We start from the raw sequence: 20,039 nt of genomic DNA, 5'->3' as shown, positions 1-20,039 counted from the left end.
CACCTTGGCAAAGAGGAAACACAAAACACAACACGCACCTTGGCAAAGAGGACACAAAACACAACACGCACCTTGGCAAAGAGGAAACACAAAACACAACACGCACCTTGGCAAAGAGGAAACACAAAACACAACACGCACATTGGCAAAGAGGACACACAAAACACAATATGCACCTTGGCAAAGAGACAAAGAGGACACAAAACACAATACGCACCTTGGCAAAGAGACAAAGAGGACACAAAACACAATACGCACCTTGGCAAAGAGACAAAGAGGACACAAAACACAATACGCACCTTGGCAAAGAGACAAAGAGGACACAAAACACAATACGCACCTTGACAAAGAGGACACACAAAACACAATACGCACCTTGGCAAAGAGGAAACACAAAACACAACACGCACCTTGACAAAGAGGACACAAAACACAACACGCACCTTGGCAAAGAGGAAACACAAAACACAACACGCACCTTGACAAAGAGGACACAAAACACAACACGCACCTTGACAAAGTCAATACTGAATCCAGCCTGACAGAAGCCTTGTCCCTCTGGAGAGTTGGCTTCTGTTCAGAGCAACCCAAACACAGAACGATTTAATCATCTCTCAATGGTAAACCAGGTGGGGTCATCTCAATCTGCAGTTATTGATATACACAGATATAGAGCCAGTTTCCCAGATCTAATCCCAGACTACAATACAATTTTTAATGAAGAATCTCTAGGCTTAAATTGCTGGATCGAGAAAATACAAACAATTTTCTCAGTCACTTACTAGATCGACAAGGAGAGTACTCCACAACTTCTTGTCCTTTCTTCAGGAAACACGTTCCAACAGGCTCTCTCTCTGACACGCTGTACGTGCTCCACTGGTAGAGAGGAGCACAGGCCTGAGAGAGAGACACACAACACCTCATGAGTACAGTCAACGACAGCAAGGCCACGCAACAGTCAAAGAGACTCGATAGAGAAAATGGGTCTTCTCTCGTTACAGACTGTTCGCTAGCTGGCGCATGCAAGATTTGGTTCTGGATTCCAAGATAAGGACGTGACACTCACCAGGATGTGTTCACCATCTGATCATAAGTTTCTGATATAAGGACGTGACACTCACCAGGATGTGTTCACAAATTTTAAATACAATAATATACAAACAATACAAAAACAACCATTTGTGTGTGTTAGAGCAGCGTTTCCCAAACTCGGTCCTGCCAGAGAATTTTATGTTAATTTCTCTACCATAAGCTGCCTCCAACGTCATTTTAGAGAAATTGAAAGTCAACCAACCGGCCTCACAACCACAAACATTGTGCATCCACGCCAGCCCAGGACCTCCACATCCAGCTTCATCACCTGCCGGATCGTCTGAGACCAGCCACCCCGACAGCGGATGAAACTGAGGACTATTTCTGTCTGTAATAAAGCCCTTTTGTGGAGAAAAACCACTCCAACACCACTCTAGCCGACGGTTGCGCATGGTGATCTTAAGCTTGTGTGAGGCTGCTCGGCCATGGAAACCCATTTCATGAAGCCCCCGACTAACAGTTCTTAGTAAGTTCGGTAGTGAGTGTTACAACTGAGGACAGACAATTTTTACTCGCTTCAGCACTCGCTGGTCCCGTTCTGTGACCTTCTGTTGCCTACCACTTCGCGACTGAGCCGTTGTTGCTCCTAGATGCTTCCACTTCACATTAACAGCACTTACAGTTGACCGGGGGCAGCTCTAGCAGGGCAGAAATTTGATGAACTGACTTGTTGGAAAGGTGGCATCCTATGACGGTGCCATGTTGAAAGTCACTGAGCTCTTCAGTAAGGCCATTCTACTGGTAATGTTTGTCTATTGCATGGCTGTGTGCTCAATTGCATACACAAGTTAGCAACGAGTGTGGCTGAAATACCCAAATCCACGAATTTGAAGAGGTGTTGTACTGTACGTACTGTACTTTTGTATGTGTGTGTGTGTAATGTTGGGTTGAAGCTACAGACCCTGATGCTTGGCTCTCTCATTCATCCCGGGCTTTTGGGAGGGAAGGTGGACAATGAGCCTGTCGTAGAGGATGTAAGCAATGTTCTCTGGCAGCTCGATAGCTGGGATAAGTTCTTTCCGCCACTGGCACACAGCTTCAGAGAAATCCTTGTTGAAGAAGATGTTGGTTCCTGTCAAATTCTTGGCTCTCTCCAGAACAGCCATCTTGTCCTTAAACCTCAGGAAGTAGACTACTACCGGCTTGGGTCTGTCACCTGGACTAGTGACAGGTTTTCCAGACCTGACCTCCACCTGAATCTTCCTCTGCAGTTTTTCAGTGATCATTTTTCTTACTTTCTCGTCATACTCTGTCCAGTTCTCATGAGAAGTCTCTAGTAATCCACAACGATGTTATTCCTCCTGGATTGTCCGCCTAGATCCGGGTTTCCCTCACCTTGGTTCACGTTGTAGTTTTTTGCACCACACAGCTGATTCAAAATATCCAACTCATCATCAAGCTATGATGATTTGAAATCAGCTGTGTAGTGCTAGGGGGCACAAAACTAAAACGTGCACCCAGGAGGGGCCCCAGGAAACCTGGATCTAGATGGTCTGTTTTCCCAGTCATTTGTAATACTGATTCAGAGATTGTACTGATGTCATCTCACGTGGACTTCTAGTTTGTTTCCCTCTCGCCACGTCTCCCTGGGAGAACTGCAAACTGCTATTAAGGTCTTGGACATCTTTGGTCAGCTTGTCTTTTGTTAGTTGAATCAATCGGTATTTGGACAAATCTTTTGAAAATATGTTCCTGTTGTTGTAACAACTGCTAGTAAAAGCCTTTTAGTGTTTTAAAAGATCCTTCACCTGTGATAGAGAAACACTGTCCTCGCCATAACTCCCACCTTTGGATTGGGATGCCAGGGTATCAGTGTAGGCTGATGCTGATACTCCACGCATTTCCAGGTAAGGGGCAGGTCGCAGGGCAGATTTAAACATCAACAAACAGCAGGGATTTAGACAATCTGCGGTCCCAGCCACAAGGGATAACCGCACAGCGGGCTGTGTTCAAGCTGTCAAGGAAAACTTGCTAGTTTGATAGCTAGGTAACAGCTACGCTAGCTGCTACGCCAAGCAGCTCTTAAAACGTTTTGCTAGCAAGATCCCTGGATAGATATCCACGTCGCGGGATCCAAATTCAAAAAGGTAAGTAAGCAAACCTTTTCAATATAACTCTTTTTCAGAGACATTCAAAACAACAACACGGGCTCTGCATCATTCAACACGTCATCGAACCATGGAGATAAGGACATGAGGTCCCTTTCTTTTTTCCCCCCTATTGTGTTATTGACTGTACTCTTGTTTATTCCATGTGTAACTCTGTGTTGTTGTTTGTGTCGCACTGCTTTGCTTTATCTTGGCCAGGTCGCAGTTGCAAATGAGAACTTGTTCTCAACTGGCCTACCTGGTTAAATAAAAGGTGAAATAAAAATATATATATTTTTTTAAATGACACTCACCAGGATGTGTTCACCATGTGACCGTACCGTGGCACCAAACCACTGGTTGGACTTAAATTCCATCTGGAGCCCCTCGTTATTCTTACGATCATCTGTGAGGGAGAAATCATTGTGGTTTTAATGAAGAAACACCATCACTATAAAGCGTTTCTGCATGAAAGAACCTCTACTGTGTGTTGTTTTCATTACGGCACACCAAACAATTTTTTTTTTTTTTTAAATGTGCCCCCGTTAAACAAGCATTTGTTCTTGTCAAGTCAAGGTACTCCTTTCCCTGTTTCAGTCCCTTTTCTTCCATTTGCTGCCTAATGAACATGACCCAGTGTAGGCTGAAAAGCCAACGTATCTCCACCTCCTGTCAAAAGGACCAGCAACATGTACAACCGGTAAGGTAAGGGTATGTTATTCAACATTCTGTCTTGTAGAGACTATTGTCTTTTTTTACAGCTACTTCGTTCGGAATGATAATAATGGATTTACCATGGTAACCAATAAAGGAATAAAGGTGGAATCACATCACACAGGTTCCGACGCCTGCCACATGTGGCAGGGGCTACAGTCCATTACGGAATACAAAGGAAGACCCAACCATGATCTGCCCAACAAAGCCTGGTAGAGACCAGACGAACTCAATACATTTTATCCATGTTTCAACAAAAAAACAACACAGAACCATGCATGATGGCCCCTGCTGACCTAGAGGACTGGGTGATCTCGCTCTCCGAGGCCGACCCGAGTAAGGTTTTTAATCAGGTCAACACTCGTAAAAGCCTCATGGCCGGACGGTATTTCAGGGTGTGTTTTCAGAGCATGCTCAGAACAGCTGGCAGATATATACACAGTAATTTCCAACCTCTCCTTGTCCCAGTCTGTAATCCCCACATCTCAAGATGACCACCATCATTCCTGTTCCTAAGAACTCTGAGGCTTCATGCCACAATGACTACCACCCTGTGTCATTCACATCTGTAATCATGAAGTGCTTTGAGAGGCTGGTTATGGCACACATCAACTCCACCATCCCAGACACCCTTGAGACACACTCTAATTTGAATACCGCCCCAACAGATTCATAGATGACGCACTCTCAATTGCACTCAACACTGCCCTCGCCCACCTAGATAAGAGGAGTGCTGTACATTGACTACAGCTCAGCGTTCAACACCATTGTCCCCTCCAAGATTGTCACAAAGCTTAGGACTCTGGGTCTGAACACCTTCCTCTGCTACTGGATCCTGGACTTCCTGACGGGCCGCCCCCAGGTGGTGAGGGGTAGGCAAAGAGCTGATCGTGGTCAATAGGAAACGGGGGGCGAGCACACCCACATCCACAGGGCGTGGAGCTTCAAGTTCCTCAGTGTCCAAATCACTAAAGGCTTAAAATGGTCCAAACACAGACACACAGCCGAAAAGAAGGCACGACACTGCCTCTTCCCCCTCAGGAGGTGGAAAAGGTTTGGCATGGGCCCTCAAATCCTGAAAAGGATCTACAGCTGTACCTGTGAAAGCATATTGACTGCCGCACGGCAAGAGGTACCGGTGCATCAAGTCTGACACCAACAGGCTCTTGAACAGCTTCTATCCCCAAGCAATACGACTGATAAATAGCCAAATAGGACCGAGTTCACCTTGTATTTTTATTTACCTTTTATTTCAGTGTTTTGAACTGTCTATGCACACTCACAGAGCCTTACACACACACACACACACATACACACACACACACACACTCCAACACTCACAGAGCCTTACACACACACACACACACACACACACACACACACACACACACACACACACACACACACACACACACACACACACACACACACACACACACACACACACACACACACACACACACATCACTCCAACACACTCACAGAGCCTTACACACACACACACACACACACACACACACACACACACACACTCACAGAGCCTTACACACACACACACACACACACACACACACAGACTGTCACTCCAACACACTCACAGAGCCTTACACACACACACACACACACACACACACACACACACACACACACACACACACACACACACAGACTGTCACTCCAACACACTCACAGAGCCTTACACACACACACACACACACACACACACACACACACACACACACACACACACACACACACACACACACACACACACACACACACACACAGACTGTCACTCCAACACACTCACAGAGCCTTACACACACACACACACACACTGTCACTCCAACACACTCACAGAGCCTTACACACACACACACACAGACTGTCACTCCAACACACTCACAGAGCCTTACACACACACACACACACACACACACACACACACACACACACACACACACACACACACACACACACACACACACACAGACTGTCACTCCAACACACTCACAGAGCCTTACACACACACACACACACACTGTCACTCCAACACACTCACAGAGCCTTACACACACACACACACAGACTGTCACTCCAACACACTCACAGAGCCACACACACACACACACACACACACACTGTCACTCCAACACACTCACAGAGCCTTACACACACACAGACTGTCACTCCAACACACTCACAGAGCCTTACACACACACACACACACACACACACACACACACACACACAGTCACTCCAACACACTCACTCCATCATCTGATCGCTCACACAATATGCACATAAATGTATACTGACTCTACAATCCCACTCACATACAAGCTGCTGCTGCTGTTTGACTTCAATCCTATTGTCTAGTCTCCTTACCCTTAAACACGTCTACCTCCATCACTCCAGTATCCCTGTCTCCTTCCCTATACATATATACCTCCATCACTCCAGTATCCCTGTCTCCTTTCCCCTATACATATCTACCTCCATCACTCCAGTATCCCTGTACATTGTTAATATGGTACTGACCCTGTATATAGTCACCTTCCTCCTATACATATCTACCTCCATCACTCCAGTATCCCTGCACATTGTTAATATGGTACTGACCCTGTATATAGTCACCTTCCCTATACATATATACCTCCATCACTCCAGTATCCCTGTCTCCTTTCCCCTATACATATCTACCTCCATCACTCCAGTATCCCTGTACATTGTTAATATGGTACTGACCCTGTATATAGTCACCTTCCCCCTATACATATCTACCTCCATCACTCCAGTATCCCTGTCTCCTTCCCCCTATACATATCTACCTCCATCACTCCAGTATCCCTGCACATTGTTAATATGGTACTGACCCTGTATATAGTATACTTACATAGTGTATTTCATATTTCTTATTCTTATTTGTCATGTTTTTTTCTAGTAATATATTGATATGCAAGAAAGGCATTTCACTGTACTTGTCTATGTGACAGTAAACGTTTAAACAGTCTGACGTTTAGGCAAGACACCGACAGACCACAGACGAATGGACTGGTTGATGTTTTCCTGAAGGGAGCAGCAGTGATGAGTTTTAAATCAGAGCCTGGAGATTAAACTATATTTTCCCCAAGAGGAAATGACTCACAACCAACACCCGTTAATACCCCCCCCCCAGTCTAGCCAATGCAATCTCTGACACACATGTTACTCAATGAGGAGGGACATACATGAGGCAATGTGTGGTAGAGTTGGTTGTGTTTCCACTTGCCACTGCAGAAACACAGTGCATTCAGAAAATATTCACACCCTTTGGCTTTTTTCCTCAGACAAAAAAAAATGTACATTACAGCCTAATTCTAAAATGTAATTAAATTTAAAAAAAATCCTCAATCTACACACAATACTCCATAATGATGAAGCAAAAAACAGGTTTTTAGAAATGTTTGCGAATTTATTACAAATAGTAAAACAGAAATACTTTATTTCCATAAGTATTCAGACTCTTTGCTATGAGACTCAAAATTGAGCTCATGTACATCCTGTTTCCATTGATAATCCTTCAGATGTTTCTACAACTTGATTGGGGTCCACCTGTGGTAAATTCAATTGATTGGACATGGTTTGGAAAGGCACACACCTGTCTATATAAAAGGTCCCACAGTTGACAGTGCATGTCAGCGCAAAAACCAAGCCATGGGGTCGAAGGAATTGTCCGTAGCGCTCCGAGACGGGATTGTGTCGAGGCACAGCCGGCCACGACCAGGAGACCCATGAGGCAGCGTGCAATTGGCCCATCTGGATTAGGGGAGGGTTTGGTCGGCCCGGGATTTCCTTGTCCCATCGCGCTCTAGAGACTCTTTGTGGCAGGCTGCACGCTGACTTCTGTCGGCAGTTGTACGGTGTTTCCTCCGACACATTGGTGCGGCTGGCTTCCGGGTTAAGCGAGCAGTGTGTCAAGAGCGGCTTGGCGGGGTCGTGTTCTGGAAGACGGAAGGCTCTTGACCTTCGGCCTCTCCCGAATCCGTAAGGGAGTTGCAGCGATGGGACAAGACTGTAACTACCAATTGGATATCACGGAATTTGGGAGAAAAAGGGGTAAAAAAATATATATAATTATAATATTTTTGGGGTGTTATGTCATTGGCTTCCCTTTCAGATAGGAAGAGATAGTGAACATCAATACTTCCCAGTCTGATATTTACATGAAAGCACCAGGTGTTGTTCTCGGCGTCCCAGCACCGCCTGGTCACTGGCTCCAAGCACCGCCTCGTCACTGGCCCCAAGCACCGCCTGGTCACTGGCCCCAAGCACCGCCTCGTCACTGGCCCCAAGCACCGCCTCGTCACTGGCCCCAAGCACCGCCTCGTCACTGGCCCCAAGCACCGCCTCGTCACTGGCCCCAAGCACCGCCTCGTCACTGGTCAGATATTTCTATCTACACTGTGACACTTTAATGATATGTAATTGACACGTGTTGTTAACTGTTGTATTGTGGTTTACTTTTAGAGACCAGATGGTTTATTTATTTGTGTGCTGGGAAAAAAAAGCTCAGTATCTTCATCTCAATACAAAGTGTTTCAATGCATTCTATTTGAAGTCACGTGCTGACAACGTACCCAGAGCTGTGTGACAACGTACCCGAAGAGCTGTGTGTCACAGACCTTACAGATCTGGCTTCTACTGGTGGTGTAGTTCAAATCTAAATGAATGCACACAGACATCACAGAATCAACTTTCATTTTATTAACAAGATTAAAAATCTACATTTTAGTACAAAGTACTTTGGTTCACAGTGCACACAAAGAAGAACTGTACGCATCCATCAAGGTGAGCAGTGGAAAACAAAGGCCTGTTCTGATTAGCTGGCCTTGGGCTGAGTTGTCCTCTCCTAACCATTTCTTCCTGCCATGGCACACGTCCATGGGGGAGAGGAAGAAGGTCCCTGAGCTTATTTCTTGTTTTGCTTGCAAGCTGTGTCACCCTGGCACGAGAGAGAGTCTCCCTGGCTCTTGGAGATGGTTGTCCCCTGCCACAAACCCTCCTCCTCCTCTCCAGGTTCGTAGCTGCCAGGAGGGACGGGAGTGTCAGCAAAAGCGGGAGAGTAGTAATCCTGCGTTTGGTTCATGAACTTCATCCGTGGAGGACAGGTAGTTGTGGAGGGCCACACAGGTCTTCACAACGTCATTAGCCTTTTCAGCAGTGGTACACACGATTGGCCGAACAAGAATCCTCATCCTTGCCGAGAGTGGCGGTAGTTGTAGGTACGCCCAGCTTCCTGTCAATGAGAGGTGACAAGATAATATATGTCAGATATAAAATATAAACCTATTTTTAGTCAAATAATTTTTTACCCCATAATGACATCACAATACCCCATAATGACATCACAATACCCCATAATGACAAAGTGAAAACATGTTTGTTGAAATGTTTGCAAATGTATTGAAAACGAGATACAGAAACATCTAATTTACATAATTATTCACACCCCTGTGACAATACTTTGTAGAATCACCTTTGACAGCGATTACAGCTGTGAGTCTTTCTGGGTAAGTCTCTAAGAGTGATTACAGCTGTGAGTCTTTCTAGGTAAGTCTCTAAGGGTGATTATAGCTCTGAGTCTTTCTAGGTAAGTCTCTAAGAGTGATTACAGCTCTGAGTCTTTCTAGGTAAGTCTCTAAGAGTGATTATAGCTCTGAGTCTTTCTAGGTAAGTCTCTAAGGGTGATAGATAGATTTATGTCAAAACTGTAACTTTGATATTATGGGGTATTGTGTGTAGATCAGTGACACAATCTCAATTTAAATCAGGCTGTAAAAAGTCAAGGGGTGTGAATAATTTATGAAGGCACTGTAGATGTGTATGCAGTATCAAGGGAAATTAGAAACAGGCGAAGTTCAACCGATTCCAATATTGTATTATCAACATACCTGGATAAGGGTGCATCCGGATTTGATGTCAGGGGAAAACTGCATCTCTCAGGACAACAGGGACTTGGTGTTGTGGTACCTGGCAGGACAGCTGGAGGCGGAAACATCTAGAATCTTCTGCAGCAGTTTGGAATAACTCTTAAAACAGTCCACCAGCACCCTCTAGACCGTATGCCCTTATATCCATCCTACGTATCTGGCCTATTATAGATGTCTTGCTAGGTAAACGCATATCTAGTAGGGAAATACGTGAATTTCCTTGCTAGTCAAGTGTCTCTCTGTGTACACTATGTTATTCTCCTACGCGTGTCTGTGTTTAGTTCTCCTAGCCGAACCGAAGCATGACGACTCCTTAAGGTCGCGGTGAGTGCGTGGTGGTGGTGCGTGGCCAACGCCATGGTATCGAACCGAAGCATGACGACTCCTTAAGGTCGCGGTGAGTGCGTGGTGGTGGTGCGTGGCCAACGCCATGGTATCGAACCGAAGCATGACGACTCCTTAAGGTCGCGGTGAGTGCGTGGTGGTGGTGCGTGGCCAACGCCATGGTATCGGACTGAACATTTTAGAGATCCTCTTCTTGGTCGCAGAGACAACATTTTGCTCTTTTTCAAGCAAATTCTCTGCAATTCAACACATTTTTGCCTTGGCTTATTTCATGTTCTTATGCTATCTGATTGACTAACTAAATCAGATGGGGGGCGGGGGGTTATGACATTCTTCTGTATTTTAGATTTTCACAGTATTTTCGTTTGTATTTCGGTGTTTTCTTTTAAAAACGTTTGTTCACAAAGAGGATCTGATTAAAAAACATCAGAGTTTTATTTTTTCTTCCAAATTTCACAATATGATGCATTCATTATATGCTGCAAAACGCATCATCATACTGTGAAACATCTGTCGTCTCTACATGGGTGAGGCAAGCGAGACGATGGTTAACGTGTCTATAACGTTGGTCTTAATATGTTGATGTGGAAATGATTCATCTTTATCGCAAATCACAAATCACCCGATATGACAAACCAATGTAAAAGCCTGTTGAAATATTCTGTCAGCTGCAATGTTGCACATTTGCTGGTAACGAAATACCACTGGTGCTTGTTCAGGCAGAGTTGGAGTGGTTTCCTGCCTGGTGCCTACAGGGGTAATAATGTGGAGGGTGACCTCAGACCTAGGAACGTGCTGAGACACCAGGAAGAAAAGAAAACACCTGGTTGTTGCAACAAGCTGAACCTTCCATAGTCTCACATCACAGACTATTACTAAAATGGGAACTGAACACCAAATCAAGTAGACCAGATTAGGCTGTGAGTGCTGAGATTATAGTTAATTTATAAGCCTAAACGGTTAAGAACAATAATATGGTGAAGGAGCCTATGAAGACATTGTTTCATGATAATCAGTCTTTAAAACGTAGATATTGTTTCATGATAATCACAGTCTTTATAAATTAGATATTGTTTCATGATAATCACAGCCTTTATAAATTAGATATTGTTTCATGATAATCACAGCCTTTATAAATTAGATATTGTTTCATGATAATCACAGCCTTAAAAACATAGATATTGTTTCATGATAATCAGTCTTTATAAATTAGATATTGTTTCATGATAATCAGTCTTTATAAATTAGATATTGTTTCATGATAATCAGTCTTTATAAATTAGATATTGTTTCATGATAATCACAGCCTTTAAAACGTAGACATTGTTTCATGATAATCACAGCCTTTAAAACATAGATATTGTTTCATGATAATCACTGTCTTTAAAACATAGATATTGTTTCATGATAATCACAGCCTTTAAAACGTAGACATTGTTTCATGATAATCACTGTCTTTATAACATAGATATTGTTTCATGATAATCAGTCTTTATAAATTAGATATTGTTTCATGATAATCACTGTCTTTAAAACATAGATATTGTTTCATGATAATCAGTCTTTATAAATTAGATATTGTTTCATGATAATCACAGCCTTTAAAACGTAGACATTGTTTCATGATAATCACAGCCTTTAAAACGTAGACATTGTTTCATGATAATCACTGTCTTTATAACATAGATATTGTTTCATGATAATCAGTCTTTATAAATTAGATATTGTTTCATGATAATCACTGTCTAAAACATAGATATTGTTTCATGATAATCAGTCTTTATAAATTAGATATTGTTTCATGATAATCACTGTCTTTAAAACATAGATATTGTTTCATGATAATCACTGTCTTTAAAACATAGATATTGTTTCATGATAATCACTGTCTTTATAACATAGATATTGTTTCATGATACTAGAAATAAAGTCCATTCCATAGGGGCACGCAGGATTAAATTACTTGGTGATTGTACAGGGAATGATTACGCCTACTGATTCAGTTCAACTTTTAATTTCAAATAACTTCAGAGAATGGAATGTGATATTCATTGTTACACTACATTGGAACCAAATGCATTGTGTGAAGGTATGTGCAGACAGAATGAGAGAGAGTTGCATTCTGACATATTCGGGAGGATACTAACCTTCAGAGCATACCATCTAGCCAACCACAAAGCTCTGTTCTTGTGTAACCCTGAGTAGAGAAACAGTCTTAGGAACAACAACTAACCCTCCTGGCTAGCCCTACAGCAAAACACATAGGAACAACTAACCCTCCTGGCTAGCCCTACAGCAAAACACATAGGAACAACTAACCCTCCTGGCTAACCCTACAGCAAAACACATAGGAACAACTAACCCTCCTGGCTAGCCCTACAGCAAAACACATAGGAACAACTAACCCTCCTGGCCTAAATCAAAACTCCTCCATGTTATGTACTAAAGCAACAGTCTTAAGAACAACAACCCAGCTCCTCCTTAATCTTGACTCACACAACAGTCCAAACACCCCCACACCTCTTCTACACAACAGTCCCAACATCCCCACCCCTTCTACAGCTCTGACTACACCTGGTCAAACATCACATCCACCCATGGGCCATCTACAAGTATAGTTATTATGAGACTCTAGTCTGCTGTAAATCTGTCAGTTTAGTCTGTCTAAATCATTGGGAGTAATTTATTTTTATTTTATTTTATCGAACCCTTATTTCACCAGGTAAGTTGACTGAGAACATATTCTAATTTACAGCAACGACCTGGGGAATAGTTACAGGGGAGAGGAGGGGGATGAATGAGCCAATTGTAAACTGGGGATTATTAGGTGACCGTGATGGTATGAGGGACAGATTGGGAATTTAGCCAGGACACCAGGGTCAACACCCCTACTCTTACAATAAGTACCTTGGGATCTTTAGTGACCACAGAGAGTCAGGACACTCATTTTACATCCCATCTGAAAGACAGAACCCTACACAGTGCAATGTCCCCAATCAATGCCCTGGGGTATTGGGATATTTTTTTTAGACCAGAGGCAAGAGTGCCTCCTATTGGCCCTCCAACACCACTTCCAGCAGAATCTGGTCTCCCATCCAGGGACCAACCAGGACCAACCCTGCTTAGCTTCAGAGGCAAGACAGCAGTGAGATGCAGGGTGGTGTGCTGCTGACGTTGAAGGGTGGGTATGCTGCTGCAATTAGAGACTGCTCTCAATATGTTTAGACTTTCCTTGTTCTGTTTTTTTTAAGGTTAGCCTGTCCACCATGAGTAGACTGACAGAGCTGGGAAAACAAGGACTGACTGGGACAGTTCAAGAAATAACAGAGAGCAGGAGGAAGACTTCCAGACCACGTGGTAAGACAGCTAGTTCGGTAATGGCCATGTGGGAGAAAACCCCCCTGAGCACACACTAACTAATTACAGTAATTTCCCCCCTGGCCCTAGGCTGCCCGGACAAAAACGCTAATCTAGACCACTGACTGAGGCAGCCTCCCCTCACAGTCTGCAGAAACACTCACCTAGACCACTGACTGAGGCAGCCTCCCCTCACAGTCTGCAGAAACACTCACCTAGACCACTGACTGAGGCAGCCTCCCCTCACAGTCTGCAGAAACACTCACCTAGACCACTGACTGAGGCAGCCTCCCCTAACAGTCTGCAGAAACACTCACCTAGACCACTGACTGAGACAGCCTCCCCTCACAGTCTGCAGAAACACTCACCTAGACCACTGACTGAGGCAGCCTCCCCTCACAGTCTGCAGAAACACTCACCTAGACCACTGACTGAGGCAGCCTCCCCTCACAGTCTGCAGAAACACTCACCTAGACCACTGACTGAGGCAGCCTCCCCTCACAGTCTGCAGAAACACTCACCAGACCACTGACTGAGGCAGCCTCCCCTCACAGTCTGCAGAAACACTCACCTAGACCACTGACTGAGGCAGCCTCCCCTCACAGTCTGCAGAAACAGATCTGCCATTACAAGGCACCCATTGTGGCCATGTCGTCACTTACCGTATAATTACGAGGCCAGGTCACTAAGGCACTGACTGGCAAACCATCAGAAATGGCAGCAATGGTAGGAATAATATGGGGGGGAGGCTGGGGGGGGGGGGGAAACATTACATGGAAATATATTTGCATGTAGCTTTGAACCTGTTTCCAAGTCACACAGACTAGTGTGGTTCAGACTCCCCCAACAGACTAGTGTGGTACAGACTAGTGTGGTACAGACTCCCCCAACAGACTAGTGTGGTACAGACTCCCCTAACAGACTAGTGTGGTACAGACTAGTGTGGTACAGACTCCCCCAACAGACTAGTGTGGTTCAGACTCCCCCAACAGACTAGTGTGGTACAGACTAGTGTGGTACAGACTCCCCCAACAGACTAGTGTGGTACAGACTCCCCCAACAGACTAGTGTGGTACAGACTCCCCCAACAGACTAGTGTGGTTCAGACTTCCCCAACAGACTAGTGTGGTTCAGACTTCCCCAACAGACTAGTGTGGTTCAGACTTCCCAACAGACTAGAGTGGTACAGACTCCCCCAACAGACTAGTGTGGTACAGACTCCCCCAACAGACTAGTGTGGTACAGACTCCCCCAACAGACTAGTGTGGTTCAGACTCCCCCAACAGACTAGTGTGGGTCAGACTTCCCCAACAGACTAGAGTGGTTCAGACTCCCCCAACAGACTAGTGTGGTTCAGACTTCCCAACAGACCAGTGTGGGTCAGACTTCCCAACAGACTAGTGTGGTTCAGACTTCCCAACAGACCAGTGTGGGTCAGACTTCGCCAACAGACTAGTGTGGTTCAGACTTCCCAACAGACCAGTGTGGGTCAGACTTTAATACTAATTTGGCTCCTGGAACTCAATTAGTCTGTTGTCAGTCTATATGAAAAATATGTTGTTCTGCAGTTGCCTATTAATCACAATAAACAAACCAATGTAACTTCCATTGATTAACCACATGTAACTTCTTATTGATTAACCAAATGAACTTGTATTGATTAACCACATGTAACTTCTTATTGATTAACCAAATGAACTTGTATTGATTAACCAATTGTAACTTCTTATTGATTAACCAAATTAACTTGTATTGATTAACCAATTTAACTTGTATTGATTAACCAAATTAACTTGTATTGATAGAGAACGGTGTAAATAGTACAGGAGGTAGAGAGGGAGGTCATTGGTTTGGATGGGGACTTGGAGCCCAGAGAGAGAGGGAGGTCATTGGTTTGGATGGGGACTTGGAGCCCAGAGAGAGAGGGAGGTCATTGGTTTGGATGGGGACTTGGAGCCCAGAGAGAGAGGGAGGTCATTGGTTTGGATGGGGAGGGAGGTCATTCACATGGTTGTGGTTGGGTTCCAGAGATTATCTTTGGCTCATTGTACCGCCTTACAGTGCATCCTAAATGGTACTCTATTCCCTACATAGTGCACGTATTTTGACCAAAGCCCTTTGATGCACTATATAGGGAATAGGGTGCCATTTTGAACGAGCCCTTAGTCTAACTTTGGGCTGCCTACCTCTGAGCTCTTACAGACACAGAATGTCAATGAGATCTGGGACAGAATAAACTGCAATATAGCCTTATGTCCCCCAAAATAGCTTAATTACAGTGGCTGTCTGAATGAGCGTTTGTCATTGATGGGTCTTGGTTTTGCATTGTGTGTTTTTATTAGTTTGTGCTGGGTCAAACTCATAAAATGCAGGGAAGTGCCATAGTGTAGATATTACTAAACGCCTTGCCACATATATCTGTCTGTAATGGATGATTCAACTAGGGAAATGACTAATGTCCCCTGTTATTCTGCAGAGCAGACAGTCCTTTAAAGGTGATGGGACTCTTTCTGTCTATGACCCCTCCCGCCTATGTCTCTCTGTCTCTGTCTCGCTCAAACTTAACATTGAGCATGTCGGCACATCTCCAATATAGGCACATTCCTGGATGAGTCCTAACATGAGAGAACATTTGCCTGTGCTTACTGAACTCATATGGAAGGACACATATCTGACTGACATAGATTTGATGATATGTCCAAATCCCACATTGATGGATATGACCCTTGACTGAGTCTATTGATCTTCACTTTGGATATCAATTCATAGTGTTCCCTCCCTGTTTGATACAATGCAGATATAGATACCAGACCATGTCAGAACTCGATGAACGGGATACTTAAGTAACAGACCTTCTGTACTCACCAGTATTGTCAAACTGTACTTGGGTACAGTCACTACTCTTCTGCCATGGGCAGGTATAGACTGCCCCTCGCTCCACCACTGTAGAAGCTGAGGAGGTGTTGGCTTTGGGAGCTCCTATAAGAATGTTTGACCTGAAGAAGATACATTTGTTTAGTGTAAATACAAGAAAACATGCAGCACCTGACTTCCTCTTCTACTGTAGCCTACTAGGTTCACAACAAGACTGTCACATGATGAATAGAATAGATACTCTACATGACCAAAAGTATGTGGACACCTACTTGTCAAACATCTCATTCCAAAAAAAAATCATGGGCATTAACATGGAGTTGGTTACCCCCTTTGCTGCTTATAACAGCTCTTCTGGGAAGGCTTTCCACTAGATGTTGGAACATTGCTGCTATAACAGCCTCCACTCTTCTGGGAAGGCTTTCCACTAGATGTTGGAACATTGCTGCTATAACAGCCTCCACTCTTCTGGGAAGGCTTTCCACTAGTTGTTGGAACATTGCTGCTATAACAGCAATGGGAAGGCTTTCCACTAGATATTGGAACATTGCTGCGGGGAATTGCTTAAATTTAGCCACAAGAGCATTAGTAAGGTCAGGCACTGATGTTGGGCGATTAGGCCTGGCTCGCAGTCTGCATTTCAGTTCATCCCCAATTTGTTTGATGGGGTTGAGGTCAGGGCTCTGTGCAGGCACAGATTTCTGTATGTACCTCGCTTTGTGCACAGCGGCATTGTCATGCTGAAACAAGGAAGAGCCTTCCCCAAACTGGTGACACAAATTTGGAAGCACAGAATCGTCTAGAATGTCATTGTTAGCAGTAAGATTTACCTTCACTGGAACTAAGGGAACCGAACCATGAAAAACAACCTTAGACCATCATTCCTCCTCCACCAAACTTTACAGTAGCCAATATTCAGTCGGGCAGGTAGCATTCTCCTGGCATCCGACAAATCCAGATTTGTTTGTGGGGCTCCAGAGAACACTTCCACTGTTTCAGAGTCCAATGGCGGTGAGCTTTACACCACTCCAGCCGACGCTTGTCATTACGCATGGTGATGTTAGGATTGTGTGCGGCTGCTCAGCCATGGAAACCCATTTCATGAAGCTCCGGACGATCTGTTCTTATGCCAACGTTGCTTCCAGAGGCAGTTTGGAACTCGGTAGTGATTGCTGCATCCGAGGACAGACCATTTTTAGCGTGCTACGGGCACTCGGCTGGCCCCGTTCTGTGACGTTGTGTGGCCTACCACTTTGCGGCTGAGCCATTGTTGCTCCTAGACATTTCCACTTCGCACTTACAGTTGACTGGGACAAATATAGCTGGGCAGAGATTTTACGAGCTGACTTGTTGGAAAGGTGACATCCTATAACGGTGCCACGTTCGAAAGTCACTGAGATCTTCAGTACGGGCCATTCTACTGCCAATGTTTGTCTATGGAGATTGCATGGCTATGTGCTCGATTGTATGCATGCAAAAAGTCTGTCCCCTGCTCCTCTCCATCTCTTTCTTTCACAGTCCCTTCAGTTTCCTTTAAGTCAAATTAGTTTGGCTGCTCAGGCTACCTAAGTTATCCCTCACCAATCACAGCCCTGCCATTCCCAACCAATGCTCCTGGAAATGTGCATCTGGACAGTGCACTGATCCACTCCAATAAAAGGCTGGGAAGACTACACGTTTTTTTGACTACTTTTTGTTGCCGATAGTAACACTAAATGTCTGAATGTTGTGCGTGAATTGAAATAACCACAACAATATGATTCCAAGTCCTTCAGATTTACCCCCCAAAAATTATATAAACATCCTCAAATGGAAACAGATGTGTCTGTCTGTATGTATGTGTGTTGGTTACTATCAAGAGTACAGTGATGGGCCTCAACATCATGTTCTAACAGGACAGCACTATAGAGGACAGAACCAGACCAATCAGTTATAAGTATATAGCAGATGAGGGAATTCCCAGCCGACCGGGTGAGGGGCATACCAGCCAACCGTTTTGACGTTGTCCTTCTAACAGAGTTAATGACCACAGCTCCAGGCCTCCCATCGTCTATATAGCATGTGAGGGAATTCACAGCTGACCTCTCAGACGGGTGAGGGGCATACCAGCCAACCGTTTTAACATGGTCCTTCTAGCGGCTAGTCGGATTTAGTGACCAACGGGCTTTGTTTTTTCAACATTGTCCGAAATCTCTCCGGATTTAGCACCAATCTTTATTACAATACACCTGTCAGCAACCGGTGTGCCTGAGATACCCTAACCCACTCATTTGAACTGGTGTCCACATACATACTATATAGAACATATATACACAACTATGTACTGTATTTCAAATATAATTATGCTATGTCATTCAATTAACTAAATAAAAGTGGAAACTATTTAGTTCTAAAAACCTGACATCCCAAACATTATTATATAGAACTCAGTCTTACTGCTTGGCATCTGGCTGGAAGAAATCCACAGAAAATCCAAAATAACTTCCTTCAGGACCAGAGAATACATAGGGCTTGTCAATGTCCAGATTGAAACAAGTTGTCCATTGTAAACAGGGCAGGATCAAAGCCAAAGATATACAACGTTTTCGAAGTCGTTCCATCCTGAAGTGCTCAGTAGAGTAGCAAGCCTTAACTGTGTGTGTGTGTGGCGTGTTTTAGTCTGGCGATAATACACTACTGTGATGAGTTCCCCTTTTCTCTTTGTAGTCGTTCTAATGACGATACAGCGACATCCCACACACCATGTGCATGTTAACTCGAACCAGCTCAGCAAAACCGCTCACGGCTACAAACTTTCACTTCTTCTTCTTTCTGGTGAGAAGATTCCAGTTCGAATCAGATCGCGTCCTTAAATCCACGATTCAAGCGATACAATGTAACCAATCTGTGTTAAATGGCAACACACACCTCAGTAGCCAACAGCGATGTTTTGTGTTTAGTAGTCCTAAAAACCAACTGTACAGGAAGTGAGAGCGTTGTTCCCTATAAAAAAAGACTTCCGCAATGTTTCACACTATCCCAACAGCAGTTCGATTCCCCCATCGCCCGTTCCATAGCCATGTACGGGGCTACTGGGTAACAACTGGGTTACAACGAAATATTTCACTTGTAAACAGAGAGGCATCGAGTTTTTGGAGTCTTTGACAAATAATCTCGTTCTGGAAATATCACGTGACATTTTTGGAATCAATTCCTCGTCTGTGCCATTATGAAGGGTCAATGAATGGATTTTGATTTACACACTAGGCTCCAGCATCACGCACACTATAGCATACACAGGCAGTATTTTTTTTATAAAAGACAAAAAAATATTTAACCTTTATTTAAATAGGAAAGACAGAAATTCTTATTCACAAATCAAATCAAATCAAATCAAATTTTATTTGTCACATACACATGGTTATCAGATGTTAATGCGAGTGTAGCGAAATGCTTGTGCTTCTAGTTCCGACAATGCAGTAATAACAAGTAATCTAACTAACAATTCCAAAACTACTGTCTTGTACACAGTGTAAGGGGATAAAGAATATGTACATAAGGATATATGAATGAGTGATGGTACAGAGCAGCATAGGCAAGATACAGTAGATGGTATCGA

The 20,039-nt window shown here is 44.1% G+C and overlaps 1 protein-coding gene across 2 annotated transcripts in view; it reads right to left on the bottom strand.

Annotated features, from left to right (window-relative positions):
- Window positions 1–19,607, bottom strand: part of LOC139380981 (integrin alpha-V-like) — a 72,279-nt gene extending 52,672 nt beyond the window's left edge. The window contains exons 1-6 of one of the 2 annotated variants that reach the window (XM_071124192.1): window positions 19,183–19,425; window positions 18,878–18,926; window positions 16,433–16,563; window positions 3,494–3,585; window positions 783–897; window positions 512–573 (exon numbers count right to left, since the gene is read on the bottom strand). In XM_071124192.1, the coding sequence (XP_070980293.1) occupies window positions 512–573; window positions 783–897; window positions 3,494–3,556 (240 nt within the window). In that variant the 5' untranslated portion in view covers window positions 3,557–3,585; window positions 16,433–16,563; window positions 18,878–18,926; window positions 19,183–19,425. Of the gene's footprint in view, window positions 1–511; window positions 574–782; window positions 898–3,493; window positions 3,586–16,432; window positions 16,564–18,877 lie in introns of both variants that reach the window. The other variant, XM_071124191.1, reaches the window with a different exon arrangement.
- Between the last annotated feature and the right edge of the window lie 432 nt (window positions 19,608–20,039).

The sequence above is a fragment of the Oncorhynchus clarkii genome, chromosome 22 (assembly GCF_045791955.1).
Source record: "Oncorhynchus clarkii lewisi isolate Uvic-CL-2024 chromosome 22, UVic_Ocla_1.0, whole genome shotgun sequence".
Lineage (NCBI taxonomy): Eukaryota > Metazoa > Chordata > Actinopteri > Salmoniformes > Salmonidae > Oncorhynchus > Oncorhynchus clarkii.
Note: the sequence above shows the minus strand (reverse complement) of the source record. Positions and strands in the feature narration are given on the sequence as shown.